Below are 16,072 nucleotides of genomic sequence, written 5' to 3'. Positions count from 1 at the left end.
TTCTCTTCTCTTCTCTTCTCTTCTCTTCTCTTCTCTTCTCTTCTCTTCTCTTCTCTCTCATGCCTGTAGTGAGAGGACAGGAGGAAATGGCCTTGAGCAGAGACAGTGAAAATTCACATGAGATACCAGAAAAACCGTTCTTCCAACGAAGGGGCTGCCCATGGAGATGGTGGAGTCACCACTCCTGGAGGTTTTCATGAGGCAGCGGAATGTGGCGCTAGGTGATGTTTTAGCGTTTGAAGGTTACAATGGCAGTGATGGTCGGTGGGGCAGGGTGAGCCCCGGGAGGGGCCGGGTGAGCTCCATGTGGGACAGGGTGAGCTCCATGAGGGGTTGGGTGAGCCCCGGGTGGGGCAGGGTGAGCTCCATGTGGGGCCGGGTGAGCTCCATGTGGGGCTGGGTGAGCTCCATGTGGGGCTGGGTGAGCTCCATGTAGGGCTGGGTGAGCTCCATGTGGGGCTGGGTGAGCTCCATGTAGGGCAGGGTGAGCCCCGGGTGGGCAGGGTGAGCTCCATGTGGAGCCGGGTGAGCTCCATGTAGGGCAGGGTGAGCCCCGGGTGGGCAGGGTGAGCTCCATGTGGGGCTGGGTGAGCCCCAGGTGGGTCTGGGTGAGCTCCCTGTGGGGCAGGATGAGCTCCAGGTGGGTCTGGGTGAGCTCCATGAGGGGCCGGGTGAGCTCCCTGTGGGGCAGGGTGAGCTCCATGAGGGGCCGGGTGAGCTCCCTGCGGGTCTGGGTGAGCTCCCTGTGGGTCTGGGTGAGCTCCATGTGGGGCAGGATGAGCTCCCTGTGGGTGTGGGTGAGCTCCCTGCGGGTCTGGGTGAGCTCCCTGCGGGTCTGGGTGAGCTCCCTGCGGGTCTGGGTGAGCTCCCTGCGGGTCTGGGTGAGCTCCCTGTGGGTCTGGGTGAGCTCCCGCCGCGCCCGCGCCCTCACGCCGCTGCTCTCCCCTCACAGCGGCCGCCCCCGGCGCGCAGGCGCGGCGGCCGCGCAGGCGCGGGCGGGCGGGCGCTGTCAGCGGGGCCGGTGCTCGCTCCGGCCCGGCCATGTCGTACGGGCCGCTGGAGCTGCGCGGCCCCGGGGCGGCGCCGCCGCCCCGCGACTTCGGCGGCATCATCCAGACATGCAGCGGCAACGTGCAGCGCATCGCGCAGTACAGTGAGTGCGCGGCCGGGGAGGGACGGGGCGGCCCGGCCCGGCAGCGTGAGGGTGCGGTGGGGGCCGGGATGGGCAGAGCCTCGCCGGAGCGGTGCCGGGCCGGGCACACGGCAGGCACCGGGTGTGGTGATGCCCAGCCCGGCTGCAGGGCGCGGTGAACGCTCTCGGTGGGTGTCTGTGCCTGCCGCCGAGCCGCCCCTTCCCACCTCGGGCAGTCCGGCCGCTCGCTGGCATCGGGTGCCCGCAGTGAGGGCTCCGGGGCAGCGCCGGCTGTCACCGGGCTCGGGAGCAGCCGCGGTCCCAGGGATCTCCAATGGGCGTGGAACGGGCGGCTTTCCCCCTCGCTGTGCTGGCAGCGTCCTGCTCCCGGCAGGATGTCCCTAAGGACACAGGTGCACTTTTCCTGTCATTAGAGAAAGTTACCGGTGTTGTACGATAACTATAGAAATCTCAGTACTGCTCACTGAAGGCAGTAACATCCAGGAGAGTCTTTGATGTAATCCTTTCTGAAGATACAGGCTTTGCTAATTGTTCAATGCCCATGCTAGATCAGTTGAATATGTTGGTTCCTCAGAAAGCTTGTGACTTCTCTGATGATGCAAACACATTTATGTTACTGAAAATGTTTTGCTCAGTCATGTTCTTTTCTCCTTGGTGTAGACATTGCTGAATTGTTGGCCAAGTAGCATGGCTTGTTGAGGTTTTTTCCCTTTTCCCCCCTTTTTATTTTTTTCCTTTACACTCCTTCCTTCTTCCTTCCACGGGATTTCTTTGAGCCTCCTGTTCTAAGCAGCTCAGCTTCTCTCTCTCATGGGACAGGCTTCTGCTGTCTCATGACCTGCAGCCATCCTATCTCCGTGCACTGTTATCTCAAGTTAAACAAATAGCCGTACAGTTTTATGGAGGTGGGTGGGAACACTCAGAACATCTGACTTAATGTTACAGTAGTTAACTTCATTACACACCGAATAAAAGCTTTCCATTCAAGCCAAGAGAAGATGCTGTATTGAAGCCTTAAGGCTGTCCTCATTTCTTCTTCCCCTGTAAGGGAAAGAGCAGGCAAACAGTGTGCACAGCTGAGTATTACTCACTTCTTTGGGGAGTCTCTGGAGTGAGCATTTCACACAACAGAAAACTGTACAGAAAACATGTACAGAAAACTGGTGGCAAAGCTGGCAAAACTGTTGTTTGCTCAGGTAATGTAGCAGACTTGCAGCTAGAGGAGAGATTGAAGTGTTTCAAGAAATTTTAGCTGTCACATAGTAAGTATGAGGAAGGCTCTACAGCCTGAAATTAAAAGGGCTTGGAGATGGAAAGCTGTTGACTGAGGGGCTCTGTGTGTTGGTGCATACCCACTGTCCAAAGAATAAAGAGCTCCAGCCTCTTTCTTCCATTTCCTAGACACTTTATTCATTTTATTCTTCCTTCCATTTTCTAGACACTTTGTTTTGCATAGACTGTACGTGTTGCTGTTGGCTGAGATAAACTAAGCAAAGCAAACTGCTGAACCTGGCTCAGGGCAGGACAGACTTTGCCTGGCTTGGAAATGGTGCTGTGCAAGAATCTCCCCATGCAGAGAGAAATAAGCCACAGAATGTCTGGACATTATGGCACAAATGCTGTTTGCCAAGTCCTCAGCATCCGCACACAGAGTGCAGTCCTTGTGCTGTTTGTCACCAGCTTGACTGAATTTTTCTGACCTTCCTGTGTCTGACAGAACTGTGAAATATGTGCAGACTTGCTTGCTGGAAGCCAAGCTCAGTATATGAGGAGCTGCCAACAAACTCCTCATTGTATAATCTAATAGAAATCTGAAGTCCTAGGTGAGAATACACTTGGAGAATGTAAAAGCTAATTACTGGCTAATTACTGATTAACTCGTATTGCAGTCTTAGCTGCCCTTGTAAGCGATTGAACATCCTTTTAAAATAAGTGGTCATTGTAGGGATGTGATGCTTCTCCAGCAACACATTTAATCAACTGCAGAGACTCCAGGCTGAAAGCAGAAGTTAAACAGGAGGGTGTCTCTGAATTGGAAGAAACTTGTTAAACTCATGGGATAATTCAGTTCAATTCAGTTGCCTGTGGAACTGTATAAAGGTGATTCTTCTTGGTCTTGCTTCTCACTGCATGATGAGATAGCTTAGATTTCATGATTGATTTGGATCAATCTTTATACTGCTGTTTTAAGTGCTGAGCCCAGCACTTCAGTAATGATAAAATCTGTGCTGCTGCAGAATATAGGGGATCAGCTTCTTGATCTGTCAGAAAATAATTCTAAGGTAGAGGGACTGGGGAGAGAAAATGTACTTGCTTTTCAGGTAACCTAATGGTTTGATGTGATTCATTGTGTGGTTTCATGATCATGAGTGCCTACACAAAGAAAATAGTGGGAAAATATCAGAGATAAGGGAGAAGGAGGTCAAAAATACCTTTCTGTGCTACAACAAGATTTCAAATTGACAAAGGCAAAATGTGAGGTGCACATTGCTATCTGTTCTCGAAAGATCATTTGTGCCAGTATTGTGAAATCTTTGGACTATCATGAGTAGAAAAATTCAGGTCTGGGGCAGGGGGTTTTGAAACTAATAGCAACACTTGGCATTTTCTTTTTATTTTTTTTAAACAAAGCACTAATAATTGAAGTAACTTTAAAACAATGTAAAAGTGGCAACACAGCATAATGAAGTTTTTCTGCAGCAGTGGTAGCTTAAGATACTGAAATAGCAAGGTTGGTAGAAACAGCTCTGTTAGTCTAAAAAGGCTGAGGAAAAGGAGTGCACAAGCTCTCAGCACCACTGACTTCTCTTGAGGGTATCTATGCCTCACTGTCGCTTTCTTGTCTGAAAGTTAGTTTGTTAGGCTGGGTCATGTATAGGTGGGGATTTTGCATTTCACAGAACCCCAGAACTGTTGGGTTTGGAGCGGACCCCTGGAGATCACCTGGCCCAGCCCCTGCTAAAGCAGGTTCCCCTGAGCAGGTTGTGCAGGAGGGCATCCAGGCAGTGTTTGAATATCTCCAGTGAAGGAGAATCCACAGCTTCTGTTCCAGGGCTCTGTCACCCTCTCAGAAAATGAATTTTTTATCATATTTAGATGGAACTTCCCATGTTTCAGTTGTGGCTGTTGTCCTGTGTCCTGTCTCTGGACACCAGTGAGAGGAGTCTGGCCCCATCCTCTTGGCATCCACCCATAACATACTTGTATATATTTAAAGAATATAAGCAAAGAATGTAAGTGTTGCCTTACTAGGTTAAGTCGGATATTGAGATAAAGTTAGCTTTTAGCTTTCTTTTGGGGAAAGCTAAAAGAATACATTAAAGAAGGAATAAAAAGTTTAAACTTGTCTTACTAACTCATCTTGTGATCTCTTTATCTTTAGCTGCTCAAATAAAGAATTTGATGAGCCAGCTGGGAACCAAGCAGGATTCCAGCAAGCTTCAGGAAAATTTGTGAGTATTAAATGAGCAAACATTGGTATAGATGTTCTTTCTGTCTGTGTTCTTAGGGATGTGGGTTACTTGCTCTGGGGAGATGCTTTATTAGATAAATTTAATACAGTCCTGCAAACTCAGAATTACTAGCTGCATTAAGTAGTTTACTGGACAAATTAAGGTGTTTGTGCAGGACTCTGGAGAAGCCATTCAAAACTGCTGGATAGGAACAGTTCTTCCTATATTGTTTTTCTATATAATTTTTTAATATTTTCTTTTAATAGTAATAGTACCTCAGCCATGCATTAGCATTTGCTGTCTTCTGAGGAGCACTCATACTAGCTTCACACATGGTTCAGAAGAAATGAATGCCATACCAGGTATTTGGTGCTCCCATGACACCAGTAAGGAAAACCAGTCAGGGAGCCCCATAACTGGAGCAAAAGTAGCTTGTAGTACAGATGGATTTAGTCAATAGAAGGATTAGCAATCGTATATGGCAGACAAAATGTCATATGGATGACATTTGTATACAGTATGTCAGATGTAATTTCAGAATAATAATGTGCCAGTGGGGGACAATGTAGAAGACATTTAAACAGCTGTAATTCAAAGTGACCCCTGGAGAGACTCTACAGGCGCTCTCTGTGTCTGTGCATCTTTTACAAACTCATAAAACATAAATAGCACATTATGGAAGGAATAATTTCTGAGGTCATCAAAGAAAACTTAAAAGTACATTCTTCCACTCTCTCTTCATGCAACAGTACCTTGAATCTCTGAATGCACAATTATCCTGGCTTTTATAATAGCAATTTTTGGATAAGTTCATGACTTGTGGTGGAAGATACACATAGCACATTTGATGAGATCAGAGTCCAATTGGGAGAGAAAGGGATTTGTTTCCTTGAGCTGCTCAGTTGCCTAAATCTCTATTTAATCAGTAGATTAAAGAATTAATCACTGATGACCAAACAAATGCCTTCCCATTTAACGTCACTGCATAATCTCTCCTCTTCGGGGTGAGAGTGGCTGCACCCCACAAATTCTCAGCTGCCATACCAACTTGCCAAAATGCATGGATGCTTTGTTTAGTTTGCATATACAGCTTATACAATAATGGAGCCTGAATGCCTCAACTGTGTGTCCATTGGCCATGTAAGTGACTTTCACTTAAGCATCCTGTACCTGTTGAATGCAAAAGAAAGTTCTTCTGGTTTTAGTATTTTTTCTTCCTAGTTTACAGTATAGGATTTATATAATAGTATTCGATTCTTCACAACAATAGCTTCATATTGCAATGTTGTTGGAAAACATAAAGGTTTAAAGGAAAGCCTTGCAATTCCTGAAGCTGGATTGTTCTTCCTTCTGATCACTGTTTTTCACAAAAATTAGGATTTTGATATTAGAGTCCCTGTACTTTTATTAAATGTACATTTAACCAATGGAATTGGTGGTTATTCAAGTGTTAGATACTTATTGGTACCATAAGGAATTCACCCTAAAAGTGGGATTATGTTCACTCAATAAAGTTGTTTCTCTCTTATGCCATTGGAGACGAAGATATTTTTTAAGCACTGAATTATACTAGTTAGCAGGGAGCAAAGAAATTATTTTAATCTTTTTTAAAAAATGTAGTCCAGAGTCAAGTTGATTTTAAAAAATCAAAGTACATCTCTGGATCCTTTAGGTTGAAAAAAACCTATTGTGAAGCTGTGTGACCTCAGAACCTCTATTTAGTCATTATTCTGGGTGCTAAAATGATCAGTGGCTGCTTTTTAGGTAGATCTTGTGTAACTGCTCTTGAATTTCTGTTTCAGACAACAGCTGCAGCACTCTGCAAACCGCCTTGCCAAAGAGACCAATGAATATCTCAAGGAGTTGGGGTCTCTGCCACTTCCCCTGTCTGCTTCTGAGCAGGTAGGCAGGCAGAACTTTCTGGACATATTTCCAGATCACTCATTTCATGAAACTAGGGTAGACCACAATGTCACAAAGCCTGAACTGGCACAGCTGAAGAGATGCAATGAGGATGATGGTGAAGTTGAGAAACTCAGTAAGCTGGTGCATCCTGACTGCTTATATGACACTAGGGAAACCATGTTTCCCAGGAGCAAATAGGTATAAAACTTTCCCACATAAGAATAAGAGGCCCTAAATGTTTGGGGGGAATTCAGTATGCAATATTGGTTTTCTGAGTAAATTTCTGAAAAATAATCTTGTTTACAAAGTGTCTGGTGGTGCAAGGTAGTGTTTTAGGATAAGAATTTAGAGGAAACTGCCTATCAGTATGAAATGTGAGCATGCCAGAAAGCTTTCCCTTGCATGTGATTTATTATTGGTGGTGGTGGGGAAGCTGACTCACTTTGCTTATATTTGAGTAAAGCAAAATATGATGAGGCAAAGATGATGATTTTCTCTTACCAAATAGTAATTCATGCTCCCTGTGGGAAAGGGAGGGGACAGTCCTCTGCTGCTAGTGTCTATTCACCACTGCCTGCTTTTGGGGTGCTGTTGTAGGATGATCTGGGGATGTGGATCAGCAGATGTTGTCTTGGTCTTATTCTGTATTGAAGGTCTATATCCCAGTTGGAAGCATGGCCATGCTTTGCTGGCTTGTTCAGCAAATATTTTTCTGTTAATCTTCTGCGATGAACAAAATCCTGTCACGTGCATCTCACTGAATGCAGCCCAGGGAAAATTCAGTCAAAATCTGCAGAAGCTGGAATCAGCATGCTGAGGATCTGCTCTGGAAGAAGGGTTGTTGCTTCCAGAGGGTTCAGATGGAAGCTTCAGTGTATTATGAGGCTGCTGTATGGTTTGTTATAGAAAAAATATAATTGAAAATGTTTTTTTTTTTTTCCTTGAAGTGATTGTTGAATTGGTACAAGCTCATTGCAGCACTGCAGTCCTGGAAATCCCACAGTTTGAGCCATCTGTTGCAAATCTCTCAATCAGAAAACATAAAAACTGACCTAATGTTGTCCTTGGGACCAGCTTTTTCACAGTTTCTTATTTCCCATTGCAGGAACATCACAGCACTCCTCAGATGTCCTGTGGAGGCTAAATAAATTGACATTGTAAAATGAGGATGAAAAGGATTATTGGAACTAATGTATTTGAAGAAAAGATAAACTGAAATAGTTATCAGGACTAAGGATGTTATCTGATGTAAAAACAATAGGCTTATAGTGTGGCATGATTGGGAGAGACACCTTAGGAGATTAGGATAGTGGGTATTATCATTAGTTCTGGAAGTGTGTGGCTTCCTCTTTTTGAGATTAAAGTGTGAATTTTTGTGTATTTTGTTAAGTACTGTGAGGTTTGCTAAGTGAAGGAATGGAGGGAAAAGGTATTGTAGATAACTGAAAGATATGTAGTTAAATGTGGTGAATTACTGGAATGTAATTAGAATAAAAGTAATGGTGTACCTCAGGCTTTAGAACTAGATTGAAATTGGAGGGTCTTGTTGGACAAAGCTGTTCTGCAGTTGGCAAGGCATGGAGCATTGGTGTAAGGAATTAAAACGTGGTGGTCTTTTTGTTCTGCCCAGCACCCCAGACACTGGCACCAAAAGATCACTGAATGCCAGTTCATTGTTGTTGTTATGATGGTTTTTAAGAGTCTGACAGTCACTTTATAATGAATGGGAATGTCTGAACTCTTGCTTGTGTTTCAATTCCTCAGCGCCAACAGAGGCTTCAGAAAGAGCGATTAATGAATGACTTCTCCACAGCCTTAAACAATTTCCAGGCAGTACAGAGGCGAGTGTCAGAGAAGGAAAAAGAGACTGTAGCAAGGGCAAGAGCTGGCTCCCGTATTTCTGTAAGTATTTATGGGAATTTTGGAGTGATACAGTGAACTGTGAGACTTCTGAGAGATCTTGTACTTGCCTTCCAACCCCATACTTGTTTACTGACACCTTACTGAGTGAAGCTGATGCCTTGCTGCAGTAGTTTTCTATTCCAGATGTTGGAAGTAATCTCTCATTTCAGTTTACTCCAGTGTAGAGGAGGGAAGGAATCCTGGTAGTTGCAAATGTTGCAGGTGAGATGGGGAGTCAAAGCATAGTGAATAGCAAATTATTGTAGGCTGCTCTTCCCTTCATATCAGCCTTATGCTATAAAATTTAAGACTTACCACACCTTTAAGCTTACCACACCTTAAATTACATCTCAAATCTCACACTGTGTTGCTTTATATTCTTATAATTTTGTCCTGCTAATATCTCCAATGTATGTTCACTGTTATGTTTTGACAAATCCCTGTGGCTACTAAGAATTCATAATAAAACGGCCAGTGAAAACATTTCTCTCCTCTTGCCTCAGGAGTGCCTTCTTGGCATACAGTCTTAATTTCTGCAAGGGAACACATTTATCCATTGAATTATGCTCTTAAATTTTTGCTTCATGTTGGGAAATGAGGTTACAAATATTGACAGCTGATCCAAAAACATGGACTGGCGGCTTTTGATCATTCAGTTGCCTCTGATTTGCAGAGATAATCTGAATCTAAAAATTAAATATAAAGATGAAGCTAAAACTAACCTGAGCTAAATCTGAGGGCTGCAGTTTTTAGCATTCAGGAACACACATAATCATAGATTATCATTATATGCAGGTGCTTTTATTGAGAGCTCTGGGAATCAGGGGTACAGACCCAAATCTGACTCCGACACAGCTTTCGAGCTGAGCATATTTTATATTCTATCATTATATAACTTACATATTAATTATTAAAGTTATATTGTTCTATTGTATACATTGACTTTATTCAAGCACGAGTTTCTCGTGATCATTCTTTGGCCTCTGACCACAGTTTCTCATTATTATTCTTACGATTAAACAGTAATTATATTTAATTACTAAACAATCATCACATCTAGCAATTATATAATTTATCATGTACTACCTACACAGGTGCAGTTCTAGCAAGGTACAAGGCCTCCATGTACCTAGGGTATTTATTTTTTTTCAGGGCCTACTAAGCTTAATTTTCCTTTTAACCCTAAATCCCCATGATTTTAAAATCCTTTTACTATCCCAGTGACAGTGGCATCTCCAAGAAGTCTCTGGATAGTATATGCCTTGGTCTACAAGATACTGCTGGTGATTTTGTGCATGGTCCTGGCTGTCTGTGAGAGTAGTGACTCATTTATCTCTTCCAGGCTGATGAGCGGTTCAGAGAAGAACAGCTTGTTTCATTTGATAGGTAATGACTTCTTATACTCCTGAGGTTTTCACTACATAAAACTTAAGTTTTTATGGTGTGATACATTACTGTAACTTGGGCTCTGCTGGCTGAACACAAAGCAAAACGAGTTGAAAAGCAACTATTACAGCACGTTAATCTACTATGTAAAATCTGCATATGACAGTATTTTATCCTCCTTAAGTACAGATTGTGTGATTATTACTCTGAGGGGAATAGTAGTGCCCTTAGGATGTGGCAGCTGGAGCTCCTGGTGTTCTGGCTTGTAAACACAAGATTACCAGACAGGATTTCACTCACTGTGACTCTTTCCACAGAGAGCAGCATATTTATATCATGGGTTTGGATGTTCTCTAGCAGCCCAGTTGGAGTTACAGCAGAATTGCAGAGGAGGCTGCCTAAAATTCAGAAGTCCTGGACATTGTGCACTGGCAAACTAATCCTGGAATGTGCACAAGACAGCATTAGTGTCACCTGTCAGACAGTTGTACTGCTTCTGCAGTAACAGTGTGCCTGTGTGCTAGATGGCTTTGTAAAATGTTACATCAACTCTGCAGTGTGGTAAAGAGAGCCTGAGCCCTCCAGAAGTATCTGTGATTAATGTGTCAGCTGGGCTGAAATCTGTTGGCCCTGTCTGTATCAATCCTTTCACTTTCTGAATCAAGGGATCTTCTTTCCTGTCTCATCCTCTCTCTGCAAGCTGCCCTTCATCTGCTCAGCTGCTTGGTAGTGTCCCTTCGTTAGCCCTGGGCTTTCACTCTGTGCCAGAGGTGAAGCCCCAGGTGTTCAGTTATGCAGGGGCTGGGATGGCTTTGAAGGCTTGCATACTAAAGCAGTGGGACCCAGAGATAAAAGATGATGGCACACAGCAGCTATTCCACAGTCAAAGCTGTTCTTGTGTGCCATGTGTCAGAAACTTCTACTTTTGAGATTTGCAAACCCTATGATCATCTCAGAGCTGAATTACTGGAATGGTTAGCTGAGTCTGACCTATTCATGTAGTTTATTTTCATTGCTTAAGGCACTTTTAAGACCTTAAAACTTACTACTTAGTGTTGTACCAAACACTGATAACAATGTTTTCTGGCACACTTCTCTATTGAAAAGATGGAGATGTTGCCCTTGAAGAACATTCTAAGCTGAACATAGAGGTGGCTTTGTATTATAGATGCTGGCTCTACTCTTAATTGATTTAACTTCTGCAGCAGTTGTGAAGAACCAGCTCATCAGGAGAGAGGTAGACTGGGATGAAGAATTACTTGAGTTTTAATATCTCTTCTGGTGTGTAATTTAATTCAAAGTTCCTGCTAGACTAATGAATTAAAATACTAAAACACTTTAGTCTTATCTCCAAATGCCAGATAGGCAAGAGGCTTTGAGTCCAGATGCTTTTCAGGTGTTCTTCTGTTCTGTTAATATGCTTGCAGGCTGCTCTCTGTCAGAACTTTCACCCTGGTTTCTCCCTTTTGGAGAGATGGTAAGAAAGCAGGGATGGTACAAGTATATTTTTTTTTTTTTTAAAGCAGAACTGAAATGGGCAGTTTCTTCTAAAATGGTGTAGATAACTGTTATGTTCTAGAACAGGTGTGCTATGCATGTAACTGCTTTCCAGTGTCTTCACATTGCCTGATCTGTCCTTTTTTTCAATTGTTTCAGTTTGTGATTCTTGTCACAAATTGGTCTTGTCCTTGTACACAGTGACAGGCCAACAACCTGTGGGTTGTTCTGTAGGGAAGTCTTCAACTTTAACTCATTTTGCCATAAAATGCAGCATGGAAGTACCTATGCTCAGAGAGATACAGATACTGACTTTCCTTCTCTTTCCAGTGGTGAAGATTGGAATCAGATGCAGTCTCAGGAAGAAGATGTGGCAATAACCGAACAGGACCTTGAGCTCATTAAAGAAAGAGAAACTGCAATCAGGCAATTAGAGGTGACCAGTCAATCCTGCACAGTTAACAGCACCGGGAGATAAATCAAAGGATGCAGTGTTAATTAATGGGATGGGCTGAGGAGAGCTGATGGTGGAGGAATAGAGTTCCTCTTAGAGAGGATTGATGCCAAGATGATCTCCCTGCTCCTGGTGAAGGAGGCATATTTTCCCTCAGTGTTGGCTGGTGATCCTTCAGATATGGCAGGAGCAACCCATGTTACAGTGTTCATACTGTGCTAATTGCTGGTGTGATGAAACAAATATTCAGTAGCTGGAGCATTGTAGGCTCCCATGCTAATCCCAAGTTGCACAGGTGGTAACAGCAAGTCACCTCAGTGAATGGTGGTGCCTATTCTGACCCTTTGAGTGATGGAAGAGGTACTAAGAGTGAGGATTAGAAAATATTGTACCCAGTGTTCATTGTAACTTCTTAAACTGTTGTCTTCAGGCAGACATTTTGGATGTCAATCAGATATTCAAGGATTTAGCCATGATGATTCATGACCAAGGAGATATGATTGGTAAGTGTATTTGGGTAATAAGTTTTTTCTTGGTAGAGTTACTTGTTTTGCAAGTCATGGATTAAAATTTTCAGTACTTTGCATTAAAAGTATTATATTTTTAGTTATAATTTTTAAACACTGAAGCTCTGAAATATTTTGCAATGAGTTCTCCTGTTCTTTCCATAGATAGCATAGAGGCAAATGTGGAAAGTGCAGAAGTCCATGTGGAAAGAGCCAGTGAGCAGTTGCAGAGAGCTGCCTATTATCAGGTAAATTCTGTGTGCTTGCTTGATTGTCAGTGTATGGTTGAGCACTAATGAAACAGGCAGAGCAAGACACTGAGGACTGCAGCACACCAGACTGCTTATTAAAACCACTCATGCAAGCTGGCATTTATTCAAAATTGCCTGCAAGGAGTATATAAAGCACTTGAGTCAAAAACATGGTATTGAAATTCACCTTCTACTTTAGACTAAAAGAGTAGAAATAGGGTCTGGCCCTTCACACTCTGCAAGCCTAGATGTTTACCTGTCTTTGTTGTTGTTAGGAGTTAGCAGAAGAAACAAGAACAAATTCTGATATCGTATGCAACTTTTGAAGATATCAGCCAAGACACTGACATGCAAAAATCTGTGCCCAGACTTAGGTCTGGTCACTCTGGTGACCAGGATTTGCAGCACTCCTATCCAGCTGCTGAGCTTCTATCCCATAGTTTGTGCTCCATCAAATCTCTTGCAGTGGCTCTCACTGCTGTATGGGATCCAGTGTTTCCTGTAGGTTCCTGTCACCATCCTTGTCCCTCTAGCTCCAGCTTCTGTGAAGGGGTAAGGGTTCTGCTTTAGTCAGTCCATTACTGCTGGGACTTACACAAGAAAATACTGGACTCTTCCAAGCTGTTAAGTGGGAGGTACTGGAGGGCAATAAAACTCCAGTGCTGTTGAGTGCAAGGGTGGGAATGTTGCTTTTACCATCTGGCAGCATGTAGTAGCAGTCTCTCTCCATGGCTTCCTTGCCAAAGTTCTGAGGTATTTATAAATCTAAGTTTCAGAGCTGTTGGATATGTTTTGCATGGGATTTTTTCCTGGATGGAGAAAGAAGTGGTTATATATCAAATCCTTAGATGCCAAGTTAAAAATATTTGGTATATATGGAAGGCCTGTAGTTTCCTGTGATGAATAAAGTGAGCAAAGCTGTAAAATCCAAGTTCAGTAACTGTACATGAAATAATTTAAATTGTAGAAATGCAACACCAAGCCCAAGTGGCCAAGGGGAGATTGTATGTGAGAACTGCTTAGGAGTTTGATTAGGAAAAAATGTAAATAGCTAGAAAGGTTTGGCCTTCTCTGAGGCTTGTATTTTCATTAAGAGAAGCAAAACCTGTCAAATTTTGACTTAACTGCATCTCTTAGACCACTGCACTCCTAAAATTAAAAACATTCATCTGTAGAATCATGGAGTTTAAGGAACATGTAAAAGTGTTCAGACTACACTGGTTACTTCTCTCTAACTGTGGGGGTACCAAGGGCTCTTGTTCACCCAAGTTAGTAACATGAATGGTAGCCTTGCTTTTTCCTCAAGTGTTCCTGGTGTCAGTGGCTTCTTTTTTCTTCTCTTATTAGAAGAAATCCCGTAAGAAGATCTGTATCCTGATTCTTGGCCTTGCTGTGGCCTGTGTAATCATAGGACTCCTTATCTGGAAGTTGAACTGAAATCTTCCCATGGAAACCAGTCTCACAGCTGAGATTTTTTCTGTCAGAGCAAACAGGCTGACTGGTCTTGGAGCTGAATTGACCACCCTGAGAGAGCAAAAGTTGGAACTACTTCTAATAATAGATATTAGCAACTAACGTGCAGGTAACTAGTATTTGGAATTAGTAAACCATGGAGACAGTATTTATCAGTTTATATACAAATTATATTGTTTTATGTAACTAAAATCTTGTGGTTTTGCTTTCTGTAATGTGTTCTTCCCTGTCCCAGCTGTATGCTGAAATGTGATCAATAATTGGAGAGGTCTTGTTTTTGACAAGTCGCACAACTTCAACATTTTGTACACGTAGGTAACTTTGTTGGACTGGAATGCAAATGCCATTCAAAGACAGCCCACCACCAAGTCACATTATGTAAATCCAGCAGTTTCTAAAGTCTCCAGTATCTGCCCCATGGTTTTATTGTCTCCAAGTGGCTGTGGTTCTAGATTCTCTTGAAGAAAAGGATGTTGTCACAGATTTGAGAGGCAAGGAGGGTATGTGTGGATGATGATTTGAACATGCTGGTCAGTTTAGCCTTGAGACTCATAACTGTGTTTAATTTTTTGGGTGTGGTTGGGGTTGTTTTTTATTTCACAAAATGCACTTGAGGACAGAATGTTCTTTGACTTAGAATAACAGTGCAATCTCCTTAGACAAACTAGCTGGTTGCTTGCTAGTGGACAAATAAATCTCTTCCAATGCTGACTCAAGCACTAAATATAAAAAGTTTAGCTGCTCACTCCCAACTGTTTTTAGAAGCTTCCAGGGGAAAAAACACTTAAAAATGAGGAAGTGGGCACCTAAGTTTACAAGCTAGCAACATTAGTGAAGAGTGTTAGCAGAAATCTTGATTCTGAAGAAGTGCTCTTGAAGTTCACTTGTAGTGTTCTAGTAAATGTTATGTGTGGCTTGTGAACATTTGGTATTTTCAAATCTTTATGAAATAGAAAGTGCAGAAACTGGCTGAGTGAAGTGCTAGGTTTTCCAGACTGGGGATGTGTGTGCAAATGAAAAGGGTTGCTGGTTCCAGCTCATAGGGTTGGGCAGAACCAGCAGCCACTCCCCACTTCAATGTAGCTCTGAACTGACGTGCACTGGGAACAGTAATCTGTCCAAAACCCGGTGGGGGTGGTAAATGCAGTATACTGACCCATTTTGTATTTAATCCTTATTCCATGTCTCGTCTATAATAAAGTAAACATGAAAGCTGGGAAGAGTGTTCTCCCAATTGCACAGTGGTTTGCACTATTGCGCCGTCATTCCATCCAATAATTATCAATAAACACTTTTAAAAGCCTCTGTCAGAGCTCATTTCTCTTGCAATTTACACATTGGCACAGGTGTGTTTGCAGAGTAGAGGACGTTACATCAGCACAGTAGTGTTTCCTGCAGCTTTAATTCTGTGGTCCCTGATTTTTCAGAATGAAACTCCCTGAAATAATGAAATTAATTTCCAAGGACATACACAATACTTCTGTGCAGAGTCCTGTACAATAGGTGATCCCAGAAAAATGAATCTCATACCTCAGAGCAGCATTGGGTCAGCTCTATTTGCCTTTTGCTAGAACTTGAAGCCATTTGCAAGCCTGTATGATAAATTCTGACTTGAAAGCATGTGACCTTTGTGTTGTTCTGCTCCTTTTTTAAAGTTTTCCTTGGAAATGGTAGGAGCTATTGATTTGAAACCTATTGATTTGTGCATGCCTGCTGCCAGACAGAGTCCTTTGGGTGTCACACTGCCATAGAAGAACAAAAGCACTTAGCTTTAGTTTGTTTGTTAGGTCACCACACCTAAACAGGAGCATTATTTGTGTGCTCCATCCTTCTCCTAGCCTGTTTTAGTCCCCTGGAAATTGGAATTGAGGGTGCAGGGTGCTGAGCTCAGCGTTTTTGTAGCTGCTTGACTCCTTTCTCCCCTACACAGAGGAGGGAGCTGAGCTGTGTGCTGCAGAGCCCGGGCTGGCCCTGCTCACAGCCGGCAGTGCCGCACCTCTCAGCGGTTCGCGGCGCTACAACCGGTGATTTTAACGCTCTCGTCTCACGTTCCCGAGCCTGAAAATCCGTCTGGAGAACTGGAACCTCCCGTG

At 43.2% G+C, this 16,072-nt stretch overlaps 1 protein-coding gene across 1 annotated transcript; it reads left to right on the top strand.

The window, feature by feature from the left end:
- Positions 1-987: 987 nt before the first annotated feature.
- STX12 (syntaxin 12) lies at positions 988-15,282 on the top strand. Its single transcript, XM_021554775.3, has 9 exons — positions 988-1,153; positions 4,536-4,605; positions 6,408-6,507; positions 8,275-8,412; positions 9,755-9,798; positions 11,626-11,731; positions 12,180-12,252; positions 12,421-12,503; positions 13,854-15,282. The coding sequence occupies exons 1-9, from the start codon at positions 1,042-1,044 to the stop codon at positions 13,941-13,943; spliced, it is 816 nt and encodes a 271-aa protein (XP_021410450.3). The 5' UTR covers positions 988-1,041; the 3' UTR covers positions 13,944-15,282.
- The last annotated feature ends 790 nt before the right edge of the window (positions 15,283-16,072 follow it).

Source organism: Lonchura striata, chromosome 23 (assembly GCF_050655825.1).
Source record: "Lonchura striata isolate lonStrDom1 chromosome 23, ASM5065582v1, whole genome shotgun sequence".
NCBI lineage: Eukaryota > Metazoa > Chordata > Aves > Passeriformes > Estrildidae > Lonchura > Lonchura striata.
This window is presented reverse-complemented; position numbering and strand designations above follow the sequence as displayed.